This window comes from Actinia tenebrosa, unplaced genomic scaffold (assembly GCF_029948245.1).
Source record: "Actinia tenebrosa isolate PJP-AT-01 unplaced genomic scaffold, QUT_ActTen_1.0 PGA_scaffold0__85_contigs__length_37466705, whole genome shotgun sequence".
Taxonomy (NCBI): domain Eukaryota; kingdom Metazoa; phylum Cnidaria; class Anthozoa; order Actiniaria; family Actiniidae; genus Actinia; species Actinia tenebrosa.
This window is the reverse complement of record NW_028292569.1, coordinates 11380114-11394003: the sequence shown is the minus strand read 5'-3', so window position 1 is coordinate 11394003 and position 13890 is coordinate 11380114. Positions and strand designations below refer to the sequence as shown.

Genomic DNA, 13890 nt, shown 5'->3' with positions numbered 1-13890 from the left:
AAATTAATTTAGCTAATAAGATATTTTTTCGTCTTTTTTTAAAAAAATTGAAAAAATAAGATTACATTTTATTTATATCAAAAGTTGACAACTGGTGCACCCCCCTCGAAAGTATTTGTTATAGAACGCGCCTCAGCCCAGGCTTCTCACGGTAGTATAAACATGGCGGATTGTTTTGTACACAAATATTGAAGCTGTTACAAAAAATTTATTTTTACGATTTGTAAAGTGTTTTGAAACGTGAAATATACCAAAATGAACCGAGGGCACCACATTTATCTCGAGAAGACAGGCCAAGCACCATCACCAAGTAAAGACTTTCACCAACTGATCGTGCAAGATCATGAAGTCATTTGGAGAACATGGAAGATATCTCTACGAAAAGACCTCAAAGCAATCCCTCCATCGCAGAAAAAGATCTCCTGGGAAGATTTCGATTATGATGATATCGCTCAGTTGGACATAGCAAGGGTGTTTGGTGAAGATACACTTCGTTTGGTTCATGGCTTGGTATGTGGAGACTGGCTTGTTCGTTTACCAGAGAGCGTTGTTGTCCATATAGCAAGCTATCTTGACCTTGTTGACATAGCGAGATTGGGATCGCTTTGCAAGTTTTTGAGGAAAGTCTGCTCTAGTAACGAGCTATGGGAAAAAATCTATCGCAAACACTGTGACACCGTTACGAAAGAGATCCAAGAACTAGCACATGAGGTTGGTTGGAAGAAAACCTTTTTCACGAATAGATTACAACTACAAGTTCAAGTGAGAAGAAGGAAGGAAAAGAACAGTGCAGACTTGAAGCTGAGAGCTGCACAACTTGCTCATCGAGAAGAACCAGTCAAACCAGCTGGAACGGCATTCTTGACTCAAACAAATGATTGATTTATTACTGTCATCGCTCGTGTCTTCATTTGTAGAAGTGGTATTTTAGTGTGTTCAGAAACCTTTCGAAAAGCTAAAACTGTGCGAGTTCTGTGCTTATAAAGCAACATACTGAATATATAACAGCTGATCTTTTCTAGTCAGTGGTCTGCTTTTCTTAAATGATTTAATATAAATGAAAACGATAACAAGGTTTTTTCTCAAAGTCTTGATGCTATTTGATGCATCTAGAATTATATTTGATTTAATATATAGTCTCCTCCAGCAGCTATTAGTGTCGTCATACTACTTAGGGGAGGGAGCATTGCATGAAGATACTAATTGCGGCTGTGCTAATTACACTTTGTTTCATGGCTTAATAAAAACCACTCTAACCTGTGAATCAAAGTGTATAACATAACATAACATAACATAACATAACAAATAACAATAACAGGATGTAATTAAAGTTATTAGTGTTAACTTTAGATGCTAGTCAATCAAATACAAGAGACAAAAAGGTGAAACTATAGCAGTGTGATAAATGGTTTATTGTACGACATAAAAGAAAAAAGAAAGAGTGCACACAAAAATTTTTTTTTGTAAACAAGCAAACTTGAAAGTCACAAACTCGTACCACTGATGTGAGCCACACAAAGGAAAAGGAGAAAGCTTCCTTGCACTGATCAATGATGTGCATTAGCAAAAAATCCATTCAAAACCAGTTCACAGACCGCATATTATCATTCTGAAAGATGGTGGTAATGCATGGGAAATTGAGTGTGTTGTATAATAAGCATATTAGTCCTAAATATGCTAAAGTGTATTTGAATACTTAATTACAGTTGGTTTCAAATTACTTTACACTTTTGGGTTTCGAACTATGTTTAAAATTGCCAATTGGCAACCAATTTTGGAACTTTTAAACCATAGTTTGTTATGAACTTCTGAACTTTTCACCAAAGTTTGGAACTTGGTTGGCCTATTTTGTAGCAAGCCAACACCATTTCCAACCAGTAGGTTCTGGATTTCTTTGTCATGTATGATTGGCCTTGTTTGCTTCCCGGGGGGGGGGGGGGGGGGTACCTCCACATATGGACTATACGGGGATCATCCGCTAAACAGGGTATGGTTTTTCGTGCTTCTTCTCATAAACAGGGTATGCAATTTCACTCATGTTCCAAGTTCTTCCTGAGCTCCTGTCATATTCAGGGTTTCTACTTTCATATTAACCAAAACTGGTTATTATGGTCGTAAAAAAATGATACGCAAGAAGACATGATAATTGAAACAGGAACTCAGTGCAATAAATTATGTCTTTTGTCATAAACAGGGTCTACAAATTTGCGTTTTTTTTGTCATAAACAGGGCACCACTTTCAGAATCCCAGCGGAACACCCCTACCCAAATTCTGGCGGAGTACCCCCCCCAATGTTTGCTTACGTTACTTGAAATATTGTGATTCCTATTTCCACCATGACTTGGTTCTACTTTCCCAGTCTTCACAAAACTCAAAAGTTTGTAACAAACTTTGTTTCAAAGTTCTGAAGATTGTTGCCAGCTGCGCAATTTCCGAACATAGTTTGTAATCCGATGTTGAAAAGTGATATGAAACTAACTGCAATAAAAATAAAACTAGCAGATTTGAGATTTGAAAATAAGAAAAAAAAGTTTGTTTTACTTTTTGTATTTATGTAGAAGGCTTATTTGGCTGATTGCAGTAGGTATAATATCTGTCAATCTAAGATAATGAGAACCAACTACCTGGGTACAGATTTATAATGTTGTTGGATGAAAAAGAAACACACACCGCATCTCTGGTCTCTGGTTTACTTTATTCTCTAATGAAGTGCATGTATGCACGTGTGTATGTATAACTCAAAAGGCACCCTGTAATTAGTTACATGATTGGCATGTGACAACGACACTACGAGATTTAATTTTCAGAATCACATAGGATAGAAGTAGAACATTGAAGGCAATGATTATTATATACCTCCCCCCTCCAAATTAAACAAAAAACATCCTATTTATATTTAGCATGAATGTCAGGGAAGTGCCAGGGACACTGGTTATGCAATAGTCAATATTTAGACTTACTAGATCTAGAGCATTTTATTATTACCTCACAAATAATTCCTCCAAGCCATATTCCCGTATTTTTAGTCAATTGGTGATCCATTATCTTGCAATATTGGGCAGCAATCTATTGCACTACAAATAAACTATTGTTATGGCACTATAGTGGTCTTTTTATTAAAAACATTATTTTTGTTCGCAGTAATATAACACCAACGGGACTCATCCTTGCCCTTTATTTATGGCAGATATTTAAGTAAGACTTAAATATTCTGGCATTATGGAATTGGATGAATCCAATAAGACTAGAATATATTGTTGGTTAAGTATAATTTTTTTTCCTTTGACCTTCCCCTGTATCCTTAACCACAGACCCATATATTCCTCATTTATTAGGGATTGGTAATTCTTTTAGCTGACTAGCCTAAGTGTGTCGTCCTTTATGGCATAGATGAGGTATATCCAGAGGTTAAATAGGAGTTTGTGGGCGTGTGTCTTTGGGGGGTGGTTTATTATATTGTGATTAAGACTGGAGCAAACCAATACAAAGAGTTGACAATAGCAAGATAAGGAGTTCTTACGGCATCAAAGATAATGTTTCACTGCATGTTTTGGAAATTGTTTTTTTTTTTTAAACACCACAGGGAGCCCAATTCAATGTAAAATATCATGTTTACTAAAAAAATATATATATGTGACAAAGGATAAAAATTTAATTATGAAAAAACACGCTTGAAAAAAATAACAGTTCTTTTTAATAACTTCAAATATTTTGATAAACGATTTTTGTTTCAATCCTTAAATTAATGAGACAAATTATAGTAATGGATAATTAGTTATAATTAATCAGGAAGTAGGGGAGTTTGGTCGAGAAGCAGGTTTTTAAGGGGGTGTTATAGTCGTGGTGCTAAAGTGCGCAGTCGTATAAGCACCGTGCTGATTGGTTGTTGTTTCACAGGAAGCAGAGGCAGCAGTGGTCGTGTGTTGCCTTGTAAATAACCATTACTCTTATTCTCGTTTACACAAAAAACCTACATCACGACACAAAACGTCGTCCATTAAACACTACTTCCCTTCTTCCTTGGTAACTCTGTCCGTTCAAACAAATTGCGACCCCTTTTACGACAGGGTCGCGATGCTTTGATGGCCGAGAGCTCTGTGGAAGGGGAACAAGGGGGGACAGTTTTTCGTTCAAAAAGGTTTGTATTGTTGTCTCTCTAGTTCAATATGTCCTCCAAAAACCTTTTAGCTAACTAAGTATGTTATCAATGAAAGATTTCGTTTTCTTTCTTCTCAATATTCGTCCTTCAATTGCCGCCTTAATGACTGCAAGCGAAAGTCTTCAGCTCACAGAGGAGATAACATTTTTCGTCGCGTCACAGCTCGCCATGTTTGCTCTACTTTACTTATACAATCTATACTTTCCTCGACTTATTTTCTCATAATACAGGCTTTCTATACATATTGAGGAACTATTCTTATTCAAGGTTCATATATTCTCGTTTTTTAACATTTTTGTGTATAAAAAACCGACTCAAGTCAAAACATGGCTGGGCAACTTGACTAGACATGGGATCTGCTTTATTTGATCCAACGTGGTTTTCTTAAAGACGAATTTCTTTATAACAAGGCTATCAATTTTCTCCCAATTAACAGAGAAAAACTTTTAGATGTTGTTTTATGAAGTTCAACTTTGTATCTTTATCTAATAAGCAAAAAATCTTTGATTTTTTAGCATTCTTGTGTGCTTCATATACACTACGCCATTTTACAACTTTAAACATTTCTATTGGAAAATAAAGTTTTGTGCCCACCAGACATGTTCATACTCTCAACACCTTAATCTTTTTTATTTATTTCACTATTACTTACAGAACTAAATAAAGAAAACAATATAATCTAACATTTATAATCATAAGAAACTATTTTGCATTTAATGGAAAAATTGTCATTTTTAATGACACATGCCTGAATAATTTTTTGAACACGTAAAAGGCTCTTGAAAAAGTTTATTGTAATAGTGGAGTAAAGAAAAAGCTCAAACACCACTCTTGTTTTGTGGGTTTGAAGGTTGACTACTGTAAGATGATCTTTGGAGCAATAGATATTGAAATGTAGAGTTACACATGAAAAAAGAGATACTGAAAATTGAATCATCAGATATATTTTTAGAAGTTCATAAGAAAAATAGGCTACAATTGAATTGTTTAAATTATGTTTCTAAATATGATGTAAAGAATTAGAATTAGTGTGTATGAAACAGCAGACGATCTTTCACAAGATGAAGATCCAAATTCTTATTTACCAGTGATTAAAGTACCTAGATATTTTTGAGAGAATGTAAGACCTTAGTATGATCTTACACAACACATCATATACTGTTAGCTTTTAATCATAGGTTAGCATCCAAAGCTGACAAAATCAATGCTTATTTTGTAGTTGTTATACCCTATTTAGGTAAACATGATACATGGTAATAGTCCTAAGAAACTCATCTTAAATGGTAGCTCATTTTCTTCCAAGCACTGTTTTTTCATAATTGTAATGTTTTTTGGGGGGGATTTGAAACTATGATTATAAGTTATATAATGTATATATATTCTCATATACATTTATATCCTATTGGTTTGATAAACCCACATAATGATGTGCCCTTGCAAGTCTCATATGAGACTTGGTAGCTCATTGGTTAGAGCATGGCACCAGAATTGCCAGGGCACAGGTTCAAATCCTGTTGAAGACTCTGAGTCTTATAATAAGCATCTGCATGAGTTGCTTGATATACTGCACAGATCAGTTCAATTAGATACATTATGAAATAACTAAGATATAACGAGATTGGTCAATTACCGTTTTATATAACTCAACATAGATCGTGAGGAAATGACGTCAGCAACGCAAGCAATATTTTATTATTTCTTTTGAGTTAATCGTTAGTTATATCTTAGTTATTTTATAAAAGAGATAGAAAACTCCCCTTGCTCATGCTATGTTGTGTTATACAAGCACTTGGGAAATTGCGTGCTTCTCCTAGCACTTCTCTCAGACTCGCGCAATTTCCCGCGTGCTTGTATAACTCAACATAGCACACAAGCTCGTTTTCTATCTTTTCACTATTGAATTTGATAATTTTTTGTTTCTGTTTTCAGCAAACTTCCAGCAAAGAGAAAGTCACAGACTAATTTAAGTGGTGAATACAAAGTGGAGGAAAAGAAGTAAGACATCATATGTACCAGGACTTTTGAAGTTCATTAAATCATGTAATGCATAGGGTTGTAGTGCTGAATTCATGATTGAAAATGACAGTTTTTTAATCTCTGCCCAAAATTATATAACAAGCCTTTAATGCACTTTTTATTATTTTCTTTTTTGTTTAGATCCAAAAAATCCTCTCCCAGCACTGCTGGTTCACAAAGCATCACATCATCATCTTCGCACTACAAGTAAGTGTATTATACTCTGGATTAAAGCATTATGATTATGCATAATGATTAATGTATGTATTCTGCTGGTGTGGAAGGATTTCTGAGTTGAGCTTTAATGTTTCATGTGTATTATTTATGTTAGTTTGAGGCCAAGAGTTTGTTTATCATCAAGCACTACTTCAGTTACAACCACCCAGAGGTAGGTTGAATAGTTCACCTAGGTTTTATACCCATTTTCAAAATTACCTGGCATAGATGGCTTCAGATGTTTGGAGTTTTGGCTGTGGTCAATCAAAGTTAGCACAGTCTGAGTCAAAAGAAATTCTTGCTCAACCAACTATATCAGAGAAAACCATTCCCACTCTGAAATGACAAAGTATTTTAATTCCAATGGTAAATGTACATTAATTGGAATATTAAAAAGTTTATGAAAATGTGTTTGAAAAATGAGTTTGTTTTCATACCTGCATGATCTTCAAGGTTGTCTATTTTATTCCCAATCAGGAAGAACTATTGACACTTAATTCTTCTAAATTATCAGTAATTGAGCGTAACCATATTATCTAGCAACTTTGAAATGGCTGTTGAGTTGAGGGAATTTCTTTAAATTCGGCCATTCAGGTAACCCTCATAGGTTCAGTAAGTTTGAAAATGGGTGAAAAAGAAATATGGTAAAGGGATCATTATAGGCACAAGACTGCAATTCTATAACCCTTGCATCACACCACAGGGAATGATAAGTATTCTTCATTTTCATGATATATCATTGTGGCCATTTTATTATTGTGGTAATTAACAATAGTAGGTTTTTCAATAGCTTTCTTTCTTAATGCCTCCAACATGGCGGCCTTGTTTTTGTCTCTTGAAGTCCTTAATTATTAGAGCTTTAATATTGGCTTTAACCATAGATTTTGCTTTTAAAGTTCTTCTAGAATCCAAAGCACAAAGACATTAGCTGCAAAGAAATCATCTTCTAGCCCTTCGCTAGGTGCAAGAGGAACAGAGAAAGGCACTGAAAAGTCAGCAAGACAGTTGAAAAAGACACAACGGGAAGCGCCAAAACTAACTAGTTATTCATCTTCACCAGTGGCAGCAGCATCCGCATTGCCATTTTATAACTTAACGTCAACATCATCAGATACAACAGTTACTTTCAAATCCAAAGTTCCCAAGACAGATTCCTCTCATAAGTCTGCATCTGATTCAAGACTTTCAAGCAAGCTTAATTTCCTGAGAGCTTCACTCACTTCAGGAGCTCACCGAGGCAAAGATCTGGGTAATCACTCTACTTCCGAGGGCTCTAGGGGCTCTCAATCATCTGCACAAAGTCATAGAGGTGACCCGCCTAAGCCAGAAGGCTCAAGGCGGTCACAAAGAACTACCGAAGCTACGGGTTCCTGTGCTAGCAACAGGTAATACAGCTCTAGCCATGTAATAGACCTTTTGTCAGATGCATCATGGTCTAGCTTCGGTACAAATGCCTTCTGTTCATCATCCCATATTACATGGCGTTACTTGTACCAAAGCTAGACCACAGTGCATCCTGTTTATTGAACTTAGAAAATGTCTATGACAATGATAAACAATGGTGATGAGGATGATGACAGTGATGGTATTGATGATGATTAAGGTGATGTTGGTGGACAATGACATTGTTGGTGCAGGTAATGGTGCATGACAACAATAATGAATCTATACTATAGAATAGTTGAATATTACTGTATAAAATGTTCCTAATTTGATATTAACAATATTCTATATCAAAATAGTCGGCGTGGCTCACAGACGAAGAAGAGGACCTGGACCCGCCGACAGCAGCCTAGCATGTCAACAGAAGAGTAAGTGAATCTCTTGATTTCAATTATCATTTCATTAATTTAATTGATCCTGCTGGTGTTATACATTATTGTTTACTCTTTTGTTAAAATGACCTTGCAATTTGTTGTACTTTATCAGGGCTCGAAATAACGGCGGGTCAAGGGACAATGTCCCTTCAAATTTGCTACTGTCTGGCCAAATCTGATTTTGAAAGGACAAATTGACCTTCCAAATTTTTGAGGGGGAAAATGTCTAACTTTCCTTTTTGTGGTTAGAATGATTCCATGAAGGTTTTAGATTGATGGGCGGTCTGTCTGCAAAAATATCTTTCAGACTTTTAATTACGATATAATTCTATTAGGTTCACATTAATTATCACCTCATTCAAAATGAGGTTCCCGTAATAACGTGTCAGTTTTAATCTGACGGAGACAATAAAATCATGTTTTTATAGCTGGATATGTGGATCCCATCTGCAATTACACTTCAAAACATGACCACGGAAAACCATCTTGGCGTGAAACTTGTGCTATTTTTTTTAATTTGAATTTTTTGATTATAAATACTTTTGTAAGACGAAGTTCTGTCCGACGCAAATTACCCATTACCCATGTGTAACATGAATATCAAAATGACGAAATAATACATAACCAATTTACTTCTCAGAGCTTTACTTGATTTTACATTGTAAACTGACAATTGAATAAAACGTTTTGGTAATATGGAAATAAGGTTATTCAATTCTGCCCTGCCCCAGTTAAGACAAACTGACTATATGAACTGTCCTAAACACTCCATTAAATGGGGTATTTGATTTTTAATCACTACTATATTACTAAATTTACAAACATGGTAGCCTATTATATACGAAAATCCTAATCAGAAAAAAATCAGATTTCACTGAATATTTGAATGAATTCTTCTATTCGTCTATGATTTCGATTAATTGATGCTGAAAATGATGAAATAAAGTACATGAAATATTCGATTGAAAAAATCAAATGCTATTTTGAAATCTTTAAGTCTAGAGTTCATGCGACTAGTGTTCTTTGACAAAACTTTGAGTAAACTTAGTTTCACTAATATGGTAGCATATGAACATACTCGTCAATGTTTTTAATTCATGTTTATGCATCTTCATGGATATGTGTTATTTCAATAAAATCAATGTCTGATAGATTGTTCTCTCTTATGTCTATGTGTACACTACTATTAGCATACTTAAGCAATTCAATTACGCATCGTCGAGTGAGAGCTGTGAATCTGTTGTAAGCAACGCATAGCAATTTTATATATCCATGTTCTTTGAAATTAGAAGCCATGTAAAATTCCTCAGAAATATCTGGGCAGTCTAGAAGAATATTAATTGTCTGTCCGGTCATTGGCATTAAAATGAGGTCTTACATTGAAACAAAGCTAGAACAAAATGGCTGACGGACCAGTTCAAGTTCATTGTCAATAATTGATGTCAAGAAATGCCAATTATGCTGCAGAAAAGGCAGCAAATACATGCACATTAGGAACAAAAATGCATGATGGGATGAACTAAGTCTAAAGGTAAAAGACACTCAGTTAAACTCTAAAAACAATGGTGAATTTTAGGGTTAAAATTAATAAGCCGATTGTAAGTTACTGTTCAAAGCGGCATAGAGATGTGATATGAAATTGATGTCCGTCACGAAAGTGAGCAGGCAGTGCCATGCTGACTTGTTTGCTGATCTCTCCACGGGAAAAACTATTGATTCAAAGAAAATTACTATTGTTTTAATTATTAACAATTTTTGACCTTTCAAAAACCAGTGATGACCGGCCAAAAATGTATTTGAAAGGTCATCTTGACTTGCACGTGTCTGGCCGTTATTTCAAGCCCTGCTTTAAATAAATAACAGAAATGAAACTATTTTATACTAAGGCTTTGAATCACATGACAACAGCCATGACAGGAGCCAAGAGCAACTGAATCTGGTCTGACTAATCTGGTTTTATAGTTTTATACATGAAAATGAATTCTGTTTCCCAGGGGAAAAATACTCTACCTGTATTGCTATGACTCCTGACATGTATAAATGCCATCACAGGATGGACCAAAGGCTGTGTTCTAACATTTTGTCTGTATCTATATTTTTTCTCAGTGGGTTGTCAGAACAAGGAGCATCAGCAGGTAAACTTTAAACAGAAACATTTCAACCAGCCATGCTGTTGGATAAGTGCCCAAGTGGTCCAGGGTTTTGTGTTGAGATTGTTGTACATGGAAAGGAAATTCATCAGCTTCTGTTGAAAATATTGCTAATCTAAGAATATAATTGACAGTGGCATCTTTTCATTTTAGGTCAACCACGCCTTAATGAAGCAGGCCAGTCATCCAGTAGTAAGTATACCTATAACCATGCATTGATCATAAAAACTTATGGGCTTTTCCAATAATCATTATGTTTGATGCTCTTTATTAAATGAAGTAATTTCTATCTTATTTTTTCATTTTACTTTGATCTATAGAATAATATAATAAATTTTAAAATAAGTTATACTTGAATTTCAAAATTATAATTAAATTATATTCATCATAGGTGTAGCAGAAAGAAATGATGGAAGTGCCAATTCTCATTCAGATGATAATGAATTGAAAGATAGTGACATGTCCAGACTACAAAGTAAAAATCTTATTTTACAATATTACATTAGTGATAGTTGTTGATCCTGTTTACTTTAGAGTATAGATGCAGAGGAAGCTGCGTAAAACATAGCAACCTTATCAGGTCAAGGAGGTTGATGTCAGATTACTAACATAGTATTGTTGTGCAGGTCTGTTAGAGGCACGTGGAGTACCACCACACCTGTTTGGTTCTCTTGGACCAAGGATGCATCAACTGCTACACAGAGCCAGCAGTAACAGTTCTAGTAAGAATGATATACAATACAGCCCAGATGTATGTCACGTGATATGCCGTGATATGCGTTGGCGCCAGTTCAATAATCAAACTGTAAACGTTTGGAATTTATTTTTAAGACGAGTGTTTGAATAGAAACTCGAAAAAAAGTATTCATATAGAAATTTGAGGCAACCTGATTCTACTAATTAATTATTTTTTAGTTTTGATGATCTGAATCCTAGAATCGAAAAATACTCATTCATCTTTACCCGGACTACCTGCCTGGACTAAGTTGCAATTCTCACATGCACAGAACTTCAGACAGCTACGTCCGACGACCAAATAAAAGAGTAATTCTTGGATGCTAAGATACGTATATGACTTATGAGAACTATCCGATAAACAATAAAGCAGTTGTTCTTCGGTCTCAATTATCTAAATAAAGACAAATTTCTTAAATAAAATGGACAGGATAATTAAAATGCAGACTATTTCGGTTGCATTCCAGCGTGCACGCGAAATACTTTACCTGATGCGTAGATGCATGAAAGAATACAGAACTTTTTAAATTTACGCGTTTCTTTAATATTTCTTTGTTTGATCAAACATTAGAGGTTTTCGTTTTCAAAGAAAAAATTTGAAAAATCGTTTGAGTTTCTCTTATCCAGTTGAACAATACAAATTGTATGTCTCTGATTTGAAATCGTTTGGATTATAAATCCAGTTGAACAGAATACACGCATACGCGTGGAATATAAATGATATTTATACGGAATTTCTATGGTCTTTGTTATGAAACAAAGACTACCATAACAAAAGAATATTACACTGTACAGGCCCGCAAATGATCCCAGGACCGCAAATGATCCTGGGACCGCAAATGATCCCCGAATAGGACCGCAAATGATCCCAGACCGCAAATGATCCTGATACTGGATCGCAAATGATCGCATAATAATATGCGGAATGGTTTGGAGTGGGGGAATCCTCAACATGGATAATTATTGTGACAAACATGTACAGTTCTTTTGTTCATTTAAAAAACGGGAAGATAATAATAATGAAATATGGGTTGTATGCAAGCTGTATCACAACTTTCCAGATGTATATATGTGAATATATTTCGAAGCAATAAATTATTATGTATCTGTATACATTTAACATGTTTAAAATCTCTTCAATTCTATGATAAAAAATCGCATTGCTTGGGCTTCCTTTGTTGACATGCTTGCAGTGCTACGAACTGTCAGTGTCAACATGGTTCGAATACTTGCGACTGTTTTGCTCTTAGTTTTAATAATTTCAAGAGGATTTGCTGGGGATGATGACAATAAAAAAACGGAAAAAGACTTTAAAAAGGATAGAGAAAAGAAAAAGTAATAATCAGAATTAAAAATGAAGATCATATTATTCTAAATACTATTTGAGTCTAAGTTGAAAATACATAGGTAAAAGTATTTATAGGATTCCCCCAATCCAAACCATTCCGCATATTATTGCGCGATCATTTGCAATCCAGTATCGGGATCATTTGCGGTCCGGGATTATTTGCGGTCCTATTCGGGGATCATTTGCAGTCCCGGGATCATTTGCGGTCCTGGGATCATTTGCGGGCCTGTACAACACTCAAACGCGTGTAGTGCGTCCATGTCTCAAAGCCCGGACTACACTAGTATGAGTGTACTCCGTTAACGGAGTACACTCGTGTTACACACGTGGACACCGTGACATACATCTGGGCTGTACTGTATCTTATCTGTTATAATTATTGCTGTAGGTAATCATCATCATGACAAAGCAGGTCTTGGTGGATATCAATTTCTTAGCAGTAAATCATATTCTTTTGCTTTTTAAAAAACTCCCAAAACTAGATTAAAGACAAATGTACTAAATATTTATACTAACCTATGAAAATCAGGAAATTTTGAGAGAAGCTTGATATGTGAGAGAAGTGGCTAACTCATATCTAGAAATAAGTATGAAAACTCCTAATTTGCATATTTATGTGAATATTCCAGAACATGTTTGTAAGTTGCAAGTTTCAAACTTCTAAGTTTTTAACTAATAAGTTTTTGGTGTTTTTGAATCATTTCGATATATTCCCCCCTTATCCTAACTACTGCTGCAGATAGTAAAGCACAGCAACTACTTCAAGGAATCCAATCATCAGATGAAGGACAGCAGTTGCAAGCAGTGATAGAGATGTGTCAGGTACATAAAGTGAATAGAATAACACTTATCTTGAACAATTTAACTGCGACTTATATAGTTATATATGTTTTGTTTGTTGGCCTTAGTTACTTGTGATGGGTAATGAGGAGAGTCTTGCTGGGTTTCCCGTCAAGCAAGCTGTGCCAGCACTGGTAAGTAATTATTCTCTCCAGTCTTCTCACTCATTGTGATATATCTGCCTCTGGTTCTAAACATCCTACTTTTTGGTAACTTTTAGATTAATTTACTCAACAAGGAACAAAAATTTGAATTGGTAAGTAGATCATGGTTATCAACTTTTATGACTGTTAGTATATTGTTTTGATAAAATTATGATAAGTTGTAGCAGGTTATTAATTCTTAGTTCAAAATTTAATATTTCAGGTAAATCATGCCTGTCGTGCACTGACTTATCTTATGGAGAGTCTACCAAGGTCTACAATGGTTGTTGTAGAAGCAATACCAGCTTTCTTGGAAAAGGTGAGCTAGTAACAACCCAAAAAGATAATCATGTCATGGACTTTGGTAATTAAAGAAAAAAAATGAAAAAAATACGGCTAATCTGTAGGGACTGACTTTGGAGAGGCTACAGGTATTCAAGAAAGAATTATTTTGTTTTAGAGTGA

General features: G+C 35.0%; 2 protein-coding genes across 2 annotated transcripts in view; both read left to right on the top strand.

Annotated features, from left to right (window-relative positions):
* Positions 1–145: 145 nt before the first annotated feature.
* LOC116298253 (F-box only protein 36-like) lies at positions 146–1393 on the top strand. Its single transcript, XM_031706641.2, has one exon. It carries the CDS (start codon positions 256–258, stop codon positions 880–882), a length of 627 nt encoding a protein of 208 aa, XP_031562501.1. The 5' UTR covers positions 146–255; the 3' UTR covers positions 883–1393.
* A 2498-nt stretch (positions 1394–3891) lies between these two features.
* Positions 3892–13890, top strand: part of LOC116298237 (E3 ubiquitin-protein ligase TRIP12) — a 31671-nt gene continuing 21672 nt past the window's right edge. The window contains exons 1-14 of the mRNA XM_031706621.1: positions 3892–4139; positions 6090–6155; positions 6318–6383; positions 6508–6564; positions 7289–7777; positions 8135–8203; positions 10316–10344; positions 10513–10551; positions 10751–10834; positions 10986–11081; positions 13182–13264; positions 13351–13416; positions 13503–13538; positions 13649–13744. Of these exons, the coding sequence (XP_031562481.1) occupies positions 4084–4139; positions 6090–6155; positions 6318–6383; positions 6508–6564; positions 7289–7777; positions 8135–8203; positions 10316–10344; positions 10513–10551; positions 10751–10834; positions 10986–11081; positions 13182–13264; positions 13351–13416; positions 13503–13538; positions 13649–13744 (1332 nt within the window). The 5' untranslated portion in view covers positions 3892–4083. The remainder of the gene's footprint in view (positions 4140–6089; positions 6156–6317; positions 6384–6507; positions 6565–7288; positions 7778–8134; positions 8204–10315; positions 10345–10512; positions 10552–10750; positions 10835–10985; positions 11082–13181; positions 13265–13350; positions 13417–13502; positions 13539–13648; positions 13745–13890) is intronic.

What these genes read in the sequence shown, in the direction of transcription:
- LOC116298253 (XM_031706641.2), top strand. Translation starts at nt 256, where the DNA reads ATGAACCGAGGGCACCACATTTATCTCGAGAAGACAGGCCAAGCACCA.